We start from the raw sequence: 13,234 nt of genomic DNA on the forward strand, positions 1-13,234 counted from the left end.
GACAGTTTAAAAAAAATCATGTTCGTTTTTGTACTTACTAGATTACAAAATTTGTACTTTTACTTGAGCAACTTTTATTTGCGTACAGGAGTTGAATCAGTCCAAGTAGTTGTCTACGGAAGTATCTGTACTCCTACTTAAACACAGCTTGAGTATTTTTGCTACTTCTAAAATTCATCAAAACACTGAGTCGAAGTCCAAGCAGCAATGACTCAAATTTCCTTCTGACAAATGCACAAAAAGCAAACATATTTGTTGTCAACAATGAATAAATGTACAAGAATGTTAGCATTGGTCTCACACTGTAGAGTTTGTCATTTTTCATTGTTATTATTCTCACACACTTTAGGTTTTGACCATTACATTGGCACTTTATATTGGTATTTTTATTATAGGCACTTAATGGAGGTAATAATGAATAACACAAACATATTTACACCATATTAGGAATAGTATGTATGTACTGTATTTATAGCCATCTAAAGGTACACTATTTGTTTACTTTGACATAATCTGGTTGAGTCTGTGTTAGAAACCTGGTAGTATATGTTACGAGTTTGTGGTACATTATTGAATATAATTTGAGCCTGTGTTGGTGTGTGCCCCAATCCGGGGTTTCTGTTTATGTTGTGTTCTGGACTACTGACGGAAATAGCTTTCTGCTAAATTTGGTACAAGCATCTCTTCATGTGTTTGACACGGGACATGTATGTACACGGTGCCCATAAACTTAATAAAAAATAAAAAATAAAATAAAATTGCATGGGAGGGTGTATCATGAGCCAAAGTAGGTGAATGCTAATGCTAGGACAAGCTTCAAAAGAAGGAAATCACACGTATGACAATCCTGCATAATAAATCATTATTCATCGTTGCATGACTGCAAAGAGAACCGCAGCAGCACATGGACACAAAACCGGTAGCAACACACGACTCTCTGTACGTACGTTACAACGCAGTCGTTGAGCGGCTGCAACTAAAACACAACCACAGGGAAACGACTGCGGGCTAACCAAAAAAGGAGGCCTGGGCCGTTCATTATTAACACACACATACAAATGTCGTCGCGACTCTCACTGCTGTTCCTACCGTTAACGCCAAAAGAAGGATGCTCGAACAGTACAAGTGTTGTCGTATGGGTGGGCTGGGCGGCAGGCAAGGTACCACTGCTGCTGTTAGCTCGGATGCTGGTGCTGCCCCTGCTGCTGCGGCTGCTGTGCTCTGCGTCAATGCCGATGACGTCAACTTGACATCCCAGCGGCAAAGGCACTCGCACCCTCCGCCTGTCAGTCTTTAAAGGGAACGGTCCACGTTCTATCCTTGTTCTATTGTTATTGTGTGAAGGCTACTCCTTCCCCATTTCTCGACTATTTACAATCACAAAAATGATTTTCAAAAAAAGAAAGATGCCATTAATTTCCAATGAAACTTTCAACAATTTATTCCCGTCCTAAATTCTAAATGTTCCACTCATTCACTTCACATTGGGAACGATAAAAAAAAAAAATCCACATTTTCACAAATGTGCATTTTTCACCAATATATCGTAATCTTATTCCACAGTTTTTCGTCCTTCAATTACTTTAAAAGAACCCGTGGGCAGTATTTTATTTTGAAATGGCTTGGTCAGAACTATAATAATAGTAATAATAATCTAATAAAGACAAATAGTTCAATAATAATAATAATAATAATAATAATAATAATAATAATAATAATAATAATAATAATAATAATAATAATAATAATAATAAAGGAAACGGCAAGTAATTCTACAAGAACAGAATCCATTTGGCCATGTTTCTGGCTTTTTGCGTCCTGGTTTCGTCACAGCTGCATTACACGCTACAAACACACCGATACTCTGTGATTGGTCTGAACCACCAGTTGTTCGGATCGGTGGAAATCAACGGGCTCGGTACAGTATTTATTCTCGGGAGTTTGTGAGCTCAGAAATACTGCGAGAATTCATCTTGCAGTACAAGGCTAGGGTACACCATGAACTCGTTGCCAGCCAATCGCAGGGCACACAGAGACGAACAACCATCCAGAGTCACAATCACATATATATAAGGACAATTCAGAGCGCTCAATTAACCTGCCATGCATGTCTTCGGAATGTGGGAGGAGACCAGAGCACCCGGAGAAAACCCACACAGTCGTGCAGGCATGGGGAGAACATGCAAACTCCACCCCAGAAGGCCGAAGCCCGGACTCGATCTCATGCCCTCAGCACTGGTAGGCGGACGTGCTAACCAGTCAGCTACAGCGCCGCTCTCGTTGTAAAATCATTCCTCGTTCTGCAGCCGAGTGCATAAATGAAAGCTGTAATACCTGTTTATCGGAGAAATGCGATGTGAAGACGCTGCAGACTACCTCGTGCTAAAACATTACTCACCAATTCGCTGAATTCTTGTCATTGCTTCGGTAACAATACAGGGTCCGCTAGTTGCTTCGTCTCCTATAGAGATACCTGCTAAAACCTGACATTTTTTACAGTATTTACCTGTAATCCACATATATACATGCCAAAACATAAATGCTGTAACATTTACAGTATTTGACCGCTAATTATACAGAAAATTTGTGTACTTTGTTTTTACCCATAATGCACTTAGTTTTACCCATAGTGCATTGCGGAATATAGTTAAATACTGTACTGTCAAATTAAAAACCAAGATAATGCTGTATTATTATTATTTTACTGTAGATTTGACAGAAATTACAGAAAGTAAAAGTATACTTTTACTTTCTGACTGATTCAAACGTTGCAACTTTGAACTCTTCAGACCAAGTTTTCTTTTTCTTTGTATTTATTTCAAAATAAAAGCCCCATCCCCCCTCTAAGTTTTGACCAGTTTTAATTACCATTCCAAAGTGAAACGTTCAGGCCATTCAACATATTTAGCATTCTACAACATTTCATATACATAATGCCATGTCATTCGGTATCTCTTCGCACTATTCCACATTGCTCAATATCATTCAATTATTCCAAAGGATTCAATATCATTTAACATGCTTCCATAATTTTCCCATAATTTCTCATTCAGCGTTCAGCATTCACATGCAATTTCTACAGAGATTTCACTTCAAAAATCGACAAATATCACCATCATGACAAACAAAAGTACAGCCGTAAGATTATGCACAATTATGTACATTTGCACTTAAATATAGGAATTCACAAAGCTACTTAAATTTTGATTTAATTAAAATGCATTATAAAAGTTAAATAATAATTATAGTTAAATAAGTATTTGATAACAAGTTGTAGACAATTTATGCAAATGAATTGTACTTTCAAGTTAAATAAAACTATGTAGTTAACAAATGTCCTGTACTGGTGTGCGGGGTGATGATTCAGTTTTCAACTAATTAAAAGAATGATGTAAAACATGTTTTAACTGTTATATTTATGTACGCTAATCATCAAGAAGGAGTAAAAGCAATTTTAGAGAACCATCAATGACTTGGTATTTGAATATTTATAATAACAATGCATCAGATTTATATAGCACTTTTCTAGACACTCAAAGACGCTTTACAATGGATACATTACATTATTCATGCACTCACACATTCACACTGGTGGCGGTAAGCTACATAAGTAACCACAGCACAAAAAAGCTGCCCTCGGGCAGACTGACGGAAGCGTGGCTGCCAGTGTGTGCCTACGGCCCTTTCGACCACCACTAAACATTCACACCGTTCATACACCAGTGAGAATGGCATTGGAAGCAATGTGTGTGAAGTGTCTTTTATGCTACTCTGACGGGTATGCTGTTTTGTTGAGACACTGGCTCTACCTCCTGAGCCACAGCCGCCATTTAACACATGACTCACTTAACACAAAACACAAATTGTAATGGGCAATTCCGATTTGTGTCACAATTACGTCACAATTCAAAATGATAGTCTTACTCAGTGTAAAGGAATCGCTCCGCTTATTGAAAATCGTTTGAATTTGATTTGTTAGGAATATTTGGATTTCAAAATGTAATAATGTATATTATAGCAAGTTTTCTGGTTTGTTTTAGTCACAGGCAAAAGCAATACTATAGGCCGTTGTAAGTCACCATGTAAGGCAGTGTTGTGCAAACTCAGTTCCTCGAAGGCCGGAGTCCAGGAGGTTTTGGATGTTTCCCTGCTCTTACACACCTGTTCCAATGAACAGGATCGTTATCAGGCTTATGCAGAGCTTGCTGATGAGCTTCAGGTGTGTTGGAGAAGAGAAACATCCCAAACCTGCAGGACTCTGGCCGTCGAGGACCGAGTTTGGACATCACTGATGGGAGGTGAATTGCATTGCGTAATTGAGTTGTATTATGGAAATAAATGCCAGGATGTTCAAAATTGTCCATAAAGACGTCATTCAAAAGTTAGGAATTTCTCAATAAAGTTTTGCTGTTTTGAACAGGAAGTGACGCAAAAACCGGCGTTTGTTTGGTTGCCATAACGACCACAACAAAGATGGCTGCGATGGCTTCGGGAGAGGACCGTGTTTCCTCGGAAGTTTTGCGAGGACTCGCCCGGCATTTAAACTGTCTCGGCGACGACAACAAGACAACGAGGAAGAGAGCCCTTGAGTCCATCAAGAGGGAGACGGTGGATAAAAAGCTGTCGGGTGTCGTCCAACAGGAGCTTTTCTCAGCCCTCCTCAAGCCTCTCCTCAAGTGCCTGTCAGATCCGATGGAAAGATGCCGAGAAATCGACATTATGTTAATAACTGAATTTATTCGCTGCGTCCCCGAACCGCAGGAGTCGTTGCCTTATCTTATGCCGTGCTTGGCTCAGCGGTTCGGGGAGAAGGAGATCCTGGAGCCGGCGGAGGAGCTTCGCTTGTCGGCTACGGAAATGTTGACTCTGATGGTGGAGGTGTGTGGAAAGCAACTGGCGCCTTATTTGAACGAAATGATTAACATATTGCAGCGAACCGTGGTCGACCCTTTCCCGGATGTCAAAAGAGAAAGCTGCAAATGCATTGTCAACTTTGCCAACTGTGTGCCAGGTTAGTAAAACTTTGGCTAATGCTAACACACGTTTAGCTTGGCCAGCAAACAGGTTTATTCACTCTTTCACTAGACACATGTTACATCCCATAAAAAATGGTAAAGTCTGGGCTTCCCTGCTTGAGTTGCTGTCCCCTCAACCCGAATAAGCGGAAGAAGATGGATGCATTTTTTCACAATTCAAAACAAAGCTACCAGCTTGGCTTTGGTTACCATGTCAACTGAGGCGGAGCTTGTGCTTTACAAGCGAGGCTTCAAGGCTGCTTCTCATTTCTGCACCAAGTGCATGTATAACAGTGGGCTGGCTCTTGTCATCTTGCCGGCAAGTGTAACAGCAATTTGGAAATTGTTAGCGAGTGTGTGCGCGCGTAACCGCGGGCATAGGCTGAAACTATTAATCCAAATGACGCAAGTAATTCATTTACAAAAAAATGCAAAATAAGAAGTTGAAGCATCTGTTTCTTGAAGCGTTGTTGTGATTTTTTCCATTTATATGCACAGACCAATGTTACTACAATGTACAAACTCAAGCACCACTCCGTGTAGAAACAAGCCTACACAATTGTAGTGAGACAGGCGTGCTTAAAAAGACTGAAACTGTTCAAAGTTTTGGATATTTTCACACTTGACAAAAAGCAGCAGATTAAAGAGGTCAAGTACTTGCTTCGAGTGCTCCCAGTTGAAACAACACAGAGAGGCTTACACATTCTGTATTTGACTAAACTGCATAATTGTGGCTCACAAAAGTCCACTAGCGGAATGCCATTGCAAACACACAATGCAGAATGAACTGTATATTTTTTTTAATCTAGTACAATGCTGTACATAGAGTTGAGGACAAAATGATTAGCCCCCTGTGATATTTGAAGTTTATTCAAGATTTTATTTACCAAGTAATTTTTTTTAACAGAGCAAGAATTTTTCAACACAGCATTTCTGGACAAACTAGTTCTCTTTAGAAGGCACACATTATTTATATTTGTACTAGTGCTGTCAAAGTTAAAGCATTAACTGATTAATTAATCACAAAAAAATATTGCATTAATCATGAATAAACACAGATTAATCGCACAATTAATTTTGACCATAGATGATTCTTTACCGTGACAGCGGATGGCTATGTTAAAGGTAGCACATGTTGTGTTTGATCAATTAGAGAGGATTGAGAATTAACACATAACCGGTGCTCTTCAAATTTGGCGGGGAAAAAAATATTGATAAAAAGCCTTTTTTATTAAGCAATTAATCGAGATTAATCAAAATTCGAAGTTGTGGTTGATCTGATTAAAAAAAAAAAATTTTGACACCAAAACGTAATGAATCAAGAAAAAACAACTTGGGACATTATTATTACCCCTCTTTATGAAATAACCATTTATTAAGTCATTGCACAAACCACTTCTGTGCAGTGATGTAATTAAATATCACAGGTGATGTGCTTAAAGGTGATCAGGTGAATCGGGGGATTTCACTCAAATTTGAGTTTAAAAAATCGTTTAAAAGCCTCAGTATGGGTCATTGAGCTGTCCGTTGAGAAATCACCATGCCGAAAACTAAAGAAATCAGTTTGGACTCGAATTTTTATTTATTTTTGATGCACACAAAGCAGGAGAAGGATAAACAAAGCTATCAAAGCATTTTCAAGTGTCAAGAACTGGAGTGAGAAGATAATCCAGTGATTCAACGACAGACACACAGTAAAGAACATGCCTGGCAAACGAAGGAATTCATAGACCCTGGAAAGAAAACTAGTGAGTGATGTGTCTAAAGACCCCAGAACAACTGCCAAGACACTGATGAATGACTTGGCCACATCAGGAATCATAGTCTCGAAGAAGACAATCGCCTGACCTCTGCACAGAAATGGTTTCAGACAGAGACATCTTCAAGACAGACTTAAGTATGCTCAGGACAACCTGGAGAAGGATTGTGCATACTGGAAGCATGTCCTATGGTCTGATGAGACTAAAATAGAGCTCTTTGGCAATAGACACACTTCTTATGTTTGGGGAAAAAAGGGAGAGGCATATCATCCAAAGAATACCGTCCCCACAGTGAAACACGGTGGTGGGGTATTATGCTGTGAGCATGCTTCATTCAGTTCAGTGCATCTGGAACTGCAAATTAGATCAAGGTGAACGGAATCGTGAACAAAGAAAATTATGTGGCGATTTTGAAAACAAACCTTAAGCAGTCAACAGTAAAACTGGGTCTGGGCCATGATTTCATCTTCCAACATGACAACCACCCAAAACATAAGACTCTCTTGGTGACGAACTATCTCTAGAAGACCAAAGTGAATGGAATTGAGTGGCCTGCGCAAAGCCCCGATTTAAATGCCATTAAAAATATGTGGGGTGACCTAAAGCAGAATGCCCATGCCCGAAGAAAGCTGGAGGCGCTTGAGAGATTAGCCAAAGAAAAATGGGCTGGGATTCCTCTGAAGAAGTGTGAGACTTTTTGAAAACGACAACAAATGACTGCAAGCTGTTATCCAGCAAAAAATATGTTCAATTGACTATTAAGATCCGGGGGATTAATAATTTTGACCCTGGTAGTTTTTGTTTTTTTGTGGAATATTTTAATTTCTGTGTCCAAACTAAAATAATGTAAGCAACCAAATGAAACTAGGATGTTTACAAAGTCTGTGTTAAAAAGGTGTTGCTCGGTTTAAAAGTACTTCGGAATGTCTTTAAAAACAATGAAATGTGGTCACATATCATAGACAGATTGGGGAGATCTTTTATTTGTATTTATTTTGGTGGGGGTAGTTGTAGCTTTTACTTCTGGATCAGGAAAATATGTTATAACCCAACAATTTAGAGTATTTCTTTTCCATCTTATGTCTGCTTTACAAAAGGAAGCCTCATCTTATACGTCGCTCTATTTTTGCCTCTCCAGAACATTTCCACATGCAGGCTGAGAGTCTGGTGAAGCCTCTTATGCTGACAATCGCTCATCAGCACTCCAAGGTGAGGGTGTCTGTCATCGAGGCCACCGGGGCGGTCATTCAGCACGGCACTGGGAAAAACGTGGATGATGTCCTGTCTCACCTGGCACAGAGGCTGTTTGACGACTCTCCGCAGGTTTTTTTTTTTTTGCAAAAACGTTCTCATTGCTACTTGCTATTTAAGCCCACTATCAACCCAATCATTGCGCCCCCCCTGTTGCAGGTGAGAAAAGCTGTGACTGTAATTGTCGGAGATTGGCTGCTCAATTTAAGGGACAGATACTCATATTTCCACAAACTCACTCCTCTCCTGCTGAGCGGTGTTACGGATGAGGTTCCCGAAATAAGGTATGCCTTCATTTGCTTCATTCTAAAGCATATTTTTTAACCTAATTTGCTAAGTCAACAGGGTAAAAAAAAATTCTATATACCAGTAATGCAATATGATTCAAAAACCTTGTATTATGACATCATAAATAAATAATTGATAAAATCTTGTTTGCTGGCCCTCGCAATGACCTTGAATGTTTTCTGCAGTCTTTTGGCGGCTGATTTATGGCAGCAGGTTGGCGCCCAGTGGGAGAAGGAGAACGAGGACGACCTCAAAGATAAGATGGACTTTCTCCTCACCCCTCCACCTTTTTACCCAGCAGGAGGTCAGTACCGCTGCAGCGTCGCGAGGCGGTCACTCAGGCAAGGGTGTGGCACGCCAGTAAAATAGGATTCTCAAGTAAAGAAGCCAACTTTACCATTGTGGCTGCTTTAAATCAGTTTTATTTATAGCTGTCCGAGGTTGTAACACAGTTAAAAAAACAACAACAACATGCAAGTACTTGATTTTATGTGGAAGCACTGGCTTGGACGTAGATATGTATATCCCGTGGGTGTGGGGGTTGGTGGGCCTCGAAACAAGTGTGAAAAGGAACATGGTCATTACAGCTTGCCAGGTTAAATGTGTGTGTGTGTGTGTGTGTGTGTGTGTGTGTGCGTGCGTGCGTGCGTGTGTGTGTGTGTGTGTGTGTGTGTGTGTGTGGAAGGGCTACACGCGCTTAGCTTGTGCAAATACTGCCACAAATACAACCTCTGCCTGGGGACAGGACAGGAAAGGAAAGGATCCCTCCCCTTTGCTTTTATTTTGTCCTTTTCTTTCTGGGCGTCATAAATTTGCAGGGCCTTCCAGTGTGCAGAGGTCACTGTTGAACACTGAGAAGTAACCAGAAAAGGGCTTATTTTATCCTGCCCCTGTGCACTAGTTTGATTTATCTTCCTTTAGTTCGCGCTTCCTGTCTAGCCCCTTTTCATGCTGCTTGTAAAAGCCGGCATTTCCCTGCCTTTTTTTCACATTACTGCAACTCGGACATGACAATTTTGGCGGATCGCTGTGTAAGAAAGCGACTTATTGAGCCATATTAGAAAAAAATATTTAAGGGGCTATGGTATTTATAAATTACTATTCCTCAGTAATGACTGGTGCTCATGTCAGACAATGTACCTTTTTAGACTTCTGTCATGTCACCTGTTGCCAGGCATCACATGATAGAAAGAGTTAAACAATGCAATGATTCCTCTCTTCCCCCAGTGGAGCGTCCGGGTCTAGGCTGCAGAGAACTGGTGGTGAGGAACCTGTACAGACTTGTGCCCGCCCTCAGCCAGGACCTGACCGACTGGCTGGTTGCCACTCGGGTCAGAACCTCGCAGCTGCTGTCAGTGCTCCTGCTCCACGCAGAGGACCACAGCACGCAGCACCTCCAGCCTCTTTTGGCCCTCCTCTACCGGTCCTGTACCGACACTGAGAGGGATGTAGTCCAGAATGTGAGTCTGATACATCTTTTTCCCATCTGTGGATTTAAAACTCAGGTGGCAAAGTCTGGTCCTCGTGGGCCGGTCGGTGTGCTGCATGTCTTAGAGCATAGGTGTCAAACTCCGGTCCTCGAGGGCCGGAGTCCTGCAGGTTTGGGATGCTTCCCTTCTCCAACACAGCTGATACATGATCAGCCGCATCAGCACGCTCTGCATAAGCCTGATAACAATCCTGCTGATTGGAATCAGCTTGTGTTTGAAGAGGGAAACCTCCAAAACCTGCAGGACTGCGGCCCTCGTTTGACACCTATGTCTAAGAGGTTTCCCTCATCCAACAGAGCTGATTCAAATGATCAGCACATCAGCAAGCTATGAGTACCAAGATGGAAGTCTTTTAAAAAAAAAAAGAAAAACATGGAAAAAGATTCGGAAACCATGTGCCATGTGACAAATATCCCCTGTACAATGGACCCCCACATAATATCATGGCCATGGGGGGAAAAAAAGCGAATAAGCTGTGGTTTTCTGATATGGAGGACCAAAAATGCAAGATAAAAAAATAGTAAATAAATAAGAGTGAAAATAAAACCTTATATATACAGAAGAGGGTTAGTGCCAATGAAGACAGAAAAAAAGGTTGGCAGGATTCTCACTTTATTATCAGAATTTTCGCTTTAAAGTTAGAATACTGATTGCAGTCTTAGACTTTAAAGTCAGAATTGTGACAATTCTGACTTTATTCACAGAATTCCGACTAAGTCAGAATTGTCACAATTCTGACTTTAAAGACCAACTTTGAAGTAATTTCATGAAATGCCAAAAAAGGGTCACAAGTGATGTAATTAAACATTGTCCAAAAAATAAACAATGGAAAAATAATTTATACTTTGTATATTTGATAAAATAATAGTTTTTCTGAAGTTTGAGCCTGGCGACCGACAAACCTGGAAGTGATACGTCACACCGGGGATAACAATGGCAGAGCTCAATACAGAAAGTATACAAAGCCAGTCAAAAATGTATTCAGAAAGCGATATGTCGATCTTAAATGAGGAGATCCAAGTCTTTGAAGAGTTGGAGGAAGAGGAGGAGGTTGGCATGTTATATGTTGGACCATATATGTACGAGCCAGATGCTGATCAGGACGCTGAAAATGTTCTGCCCGGACGACCTGACATTGAGTGGAGATGAGACCTATCGAGATGAGAAGATTGGTAAAATATATACGCTGCGGTTATTAATCTAGCGTTATTGTTTGAAATTTGATGTTGTGCCGTGCTGTAAATTAACACTATGAGATTACCTACCGTATTAGGTAGCATGCTTTCACTTGTTAGTTTTTCAAAGGGCAGTGAGGCAAAACTGAGTTCGGTTGTATTTTATTTAAGTATTTAACAATGTACTCACGTTATAGTGACGTAACTTGCTCTCGTCGAGCAGTTCCATTACGTGAAGCCAAAGCAATGACACCATAGGTCCTAGTACTATATACAGAAAACCCGGCCCTAATTGCGGACTGGCAGGCATGAGAACCCAATAGAATCGCATCGGGTTTTCATGCCTGCAAGTCCTCCACCAGGGCCGGATTTCCTGTTTAAAAGCAAGATGTCAGCACTGCTTCGCATTCTGTCAGCAGAAATGCTCCCACACGGACGAAAGTGATCCATTTACGGGACCTATTATCTTTTGGCCACTGATAGAACTTTTGTTTTGACTGAGAACAGTACACCGCCACCGCCACACAACGCTGTGTCATCTTACCGAATAACAATGCAAGGGGACAATCAACAATACAGTACAATGGCTGACTGCCCTCACAACTCCCCGGTGTGATGTCATTTCCGAAGATTGTCGAAGAAAAGCATTTTCGTTGTCAAGGGCGTTGCTATGGGTCAAACCAAGAACCTGGGAGGGTTGCGTTAAAAAAAAATATCGAAAATATGCTTAAAATGGTTTTAGCCATTTGTATTACTCAAAAACAAGCCAACTTTAAATCAAAGTTGGCTTTTAAAGTCAGACTTTAAAGCTGCAGTATGGAACTTTCCCCCCCAAAATAACTTTACAATAAACTTTTTATTTTACCATTTATGACTTAATACCTTAGCTGTTCACAATGGGTACTCCTGCAAGCTTCTGGCCAATAGTTTTCAGACTGGATTCGGGTTAGAATTTCCCGCGCCCTGTCTGCGGATGTGACGTAATGTGCGTGATGTGTATGTGAAGAATAGTATGTGCAAATTAATTTTTCATCAGCAGGTGGCAGTAGCTAGATTCGAAATGTAATATTCTACGTTCAGTAGCTTTAAAGTGAGAATTCAGACTTTATTCTCAGAATTCTGACTCACTTTAAAGTGAGAATTCTGAGATTAAAGTCAGAATTCTGACACCAAGCTGGTCAACGAACAAGGAAGTCTCAACAGCTTGCATGAAGAGCTCCCGCAATGGATGACCAACTTGTCCACTGCCACCAGAACTTGTGATATCAATGTCCAGCTGCTTGACAACCTCACACAAGTTTCTGTAAACGACAAAGTTCATTGTTTTGTGCGTGTGAATTCTCAGCCCTTGCTGTGGCATGGGCAGAGAATGACATACATGTCGATCAAATATTAGGTGAATAGTTCAACCCCAGACACACTTAGGACTGCCCCCTCATTTAAATAACATTTCATGACACATTTCATGCTGACATTGTTTGCAGCATGAAGTAAATAAATATGAGAGCAGAGCGTTTTTATTTATTACTTTGGTATTTAACTCTATTTGTTTATTTTTGTATTTATTTCCACATTTATATAGATTTTTTTATCTTGCTTTTTATTTGTGTATTTTTACTTTCATGTTTTTTTTTTCGTATTTAATATTTGAATTATATATATATATTTTTTTATCCAATTTTATTTTTGCTTTTACTTATTTATTTTGCCAATTTTGGTCCTCCATATCCTGCGGGGGTCCACTGTATTCTCCTGTAAAATACAACGGACTCAGCTTTGCAGGCATCCTTTTTTCTTATAGAAACAATTCTTAAAACTTCTCACTTAACTACATCTAAGTCAGTTGTGCCCACGAGCAGCAGCAGGTTTGATTTGCAATTGCAAGTCCCCCTGAAAGGAACTTGAGCAGTGTATTTTGCACTGAGATACTATGCCAAACTAATATGCAATTTGAATTTGGGTTTGCAAAGTGTGCAAAATAGTGGAGATTTGTATCTCGTAAAACTTATGATAAAACTACCTGAAGCCTGTGTTTGTTCATCTTCACGCTACTGACTCCTCGAAATCCGGCTGCACATGTGACGTGAGCAGAGGTTATAGGCCGTAACAGTAATTAAATACAACAGATTTAACGCTTTAAAAAATGTCAATTAATCTCTAGTGCTAACAAACATTTTGATGGCCTTAAAAGCCTTGTATTTTAACAGGAGTGTGTCAAGGGTAATGTGTTCATTTCTGTAGGGGCCATGGGAAGT

The 13,234-nt window shown here is 40.3% G+C and overlaps 2 protein-coding genes across 2 annotated transcripts in view; one reads left to right on the forward strand and one right to left on the reverse strand.

Annotated features, from left to right (window-relative positions):
- The window catches only part of prkar1b (protein kinase, cAMP-dependent, regulatory, type I, beta), a 78,085-nt gene extending 76,833 nt beyond the window's left edge, over nt 1-1,252 (reverse strand). The window contains exon 1 of the mRNA XM_086088062.1: nt 1,090-1,252. The gene's annotated coding sequence lies outside the window, so the exon portion shown is untranslated. The remainder of the gene's footprint in view (nt 1-1,089) is intronic.
- dnaaf5 (dynein axonemal assembly factor 5) overlaps nt 1-13,234 on the forward strand; it is a 49,390-nt gene that overhangs the window by 13,622 nt on the left and 22,534 nt on the right. The window contains exons 3-7 of the mRNA XM_086088003.1: nt 4,421-5,011; nt 7,914-8,098; nt 8,186-8,310; nt 8,500-8,618; nt 9,542-9,774. Of these exons, the coding sequence (XP_085944129.1) occupies nt 4,474-5,011; nt 7,914-8,098; nt 8,186-8,310; nt 8,500-8,618; nt 9,542-9,774 (1,200 nt within the window). The 5' untranslated portion in view covers nt 4,421-4,473. The remainder of the gene's footprint in view (nt 1-4,420; nt 5,012-7,913; nt 8,099-8,185; nt 8,311-8,499; nt 8,619-9,541; nt 9,775-13,234) is intronic.

This window comes from Leptonotus elevatus, chromosome 1 (genome assembly GCF_054856555.1).
Source record: "Leptonotus elevatus isolate MCC_2025b chromosome 1, RoL_Lele_1.0, whole genome shotgun sequence".
Taxonomy (NCBI): Eukaryota; Metazoa; Chordata; class Actinopteri; order Syngnathiformes; family Syngnathidae; genus Leptonotus; species Leptonotus elevatus.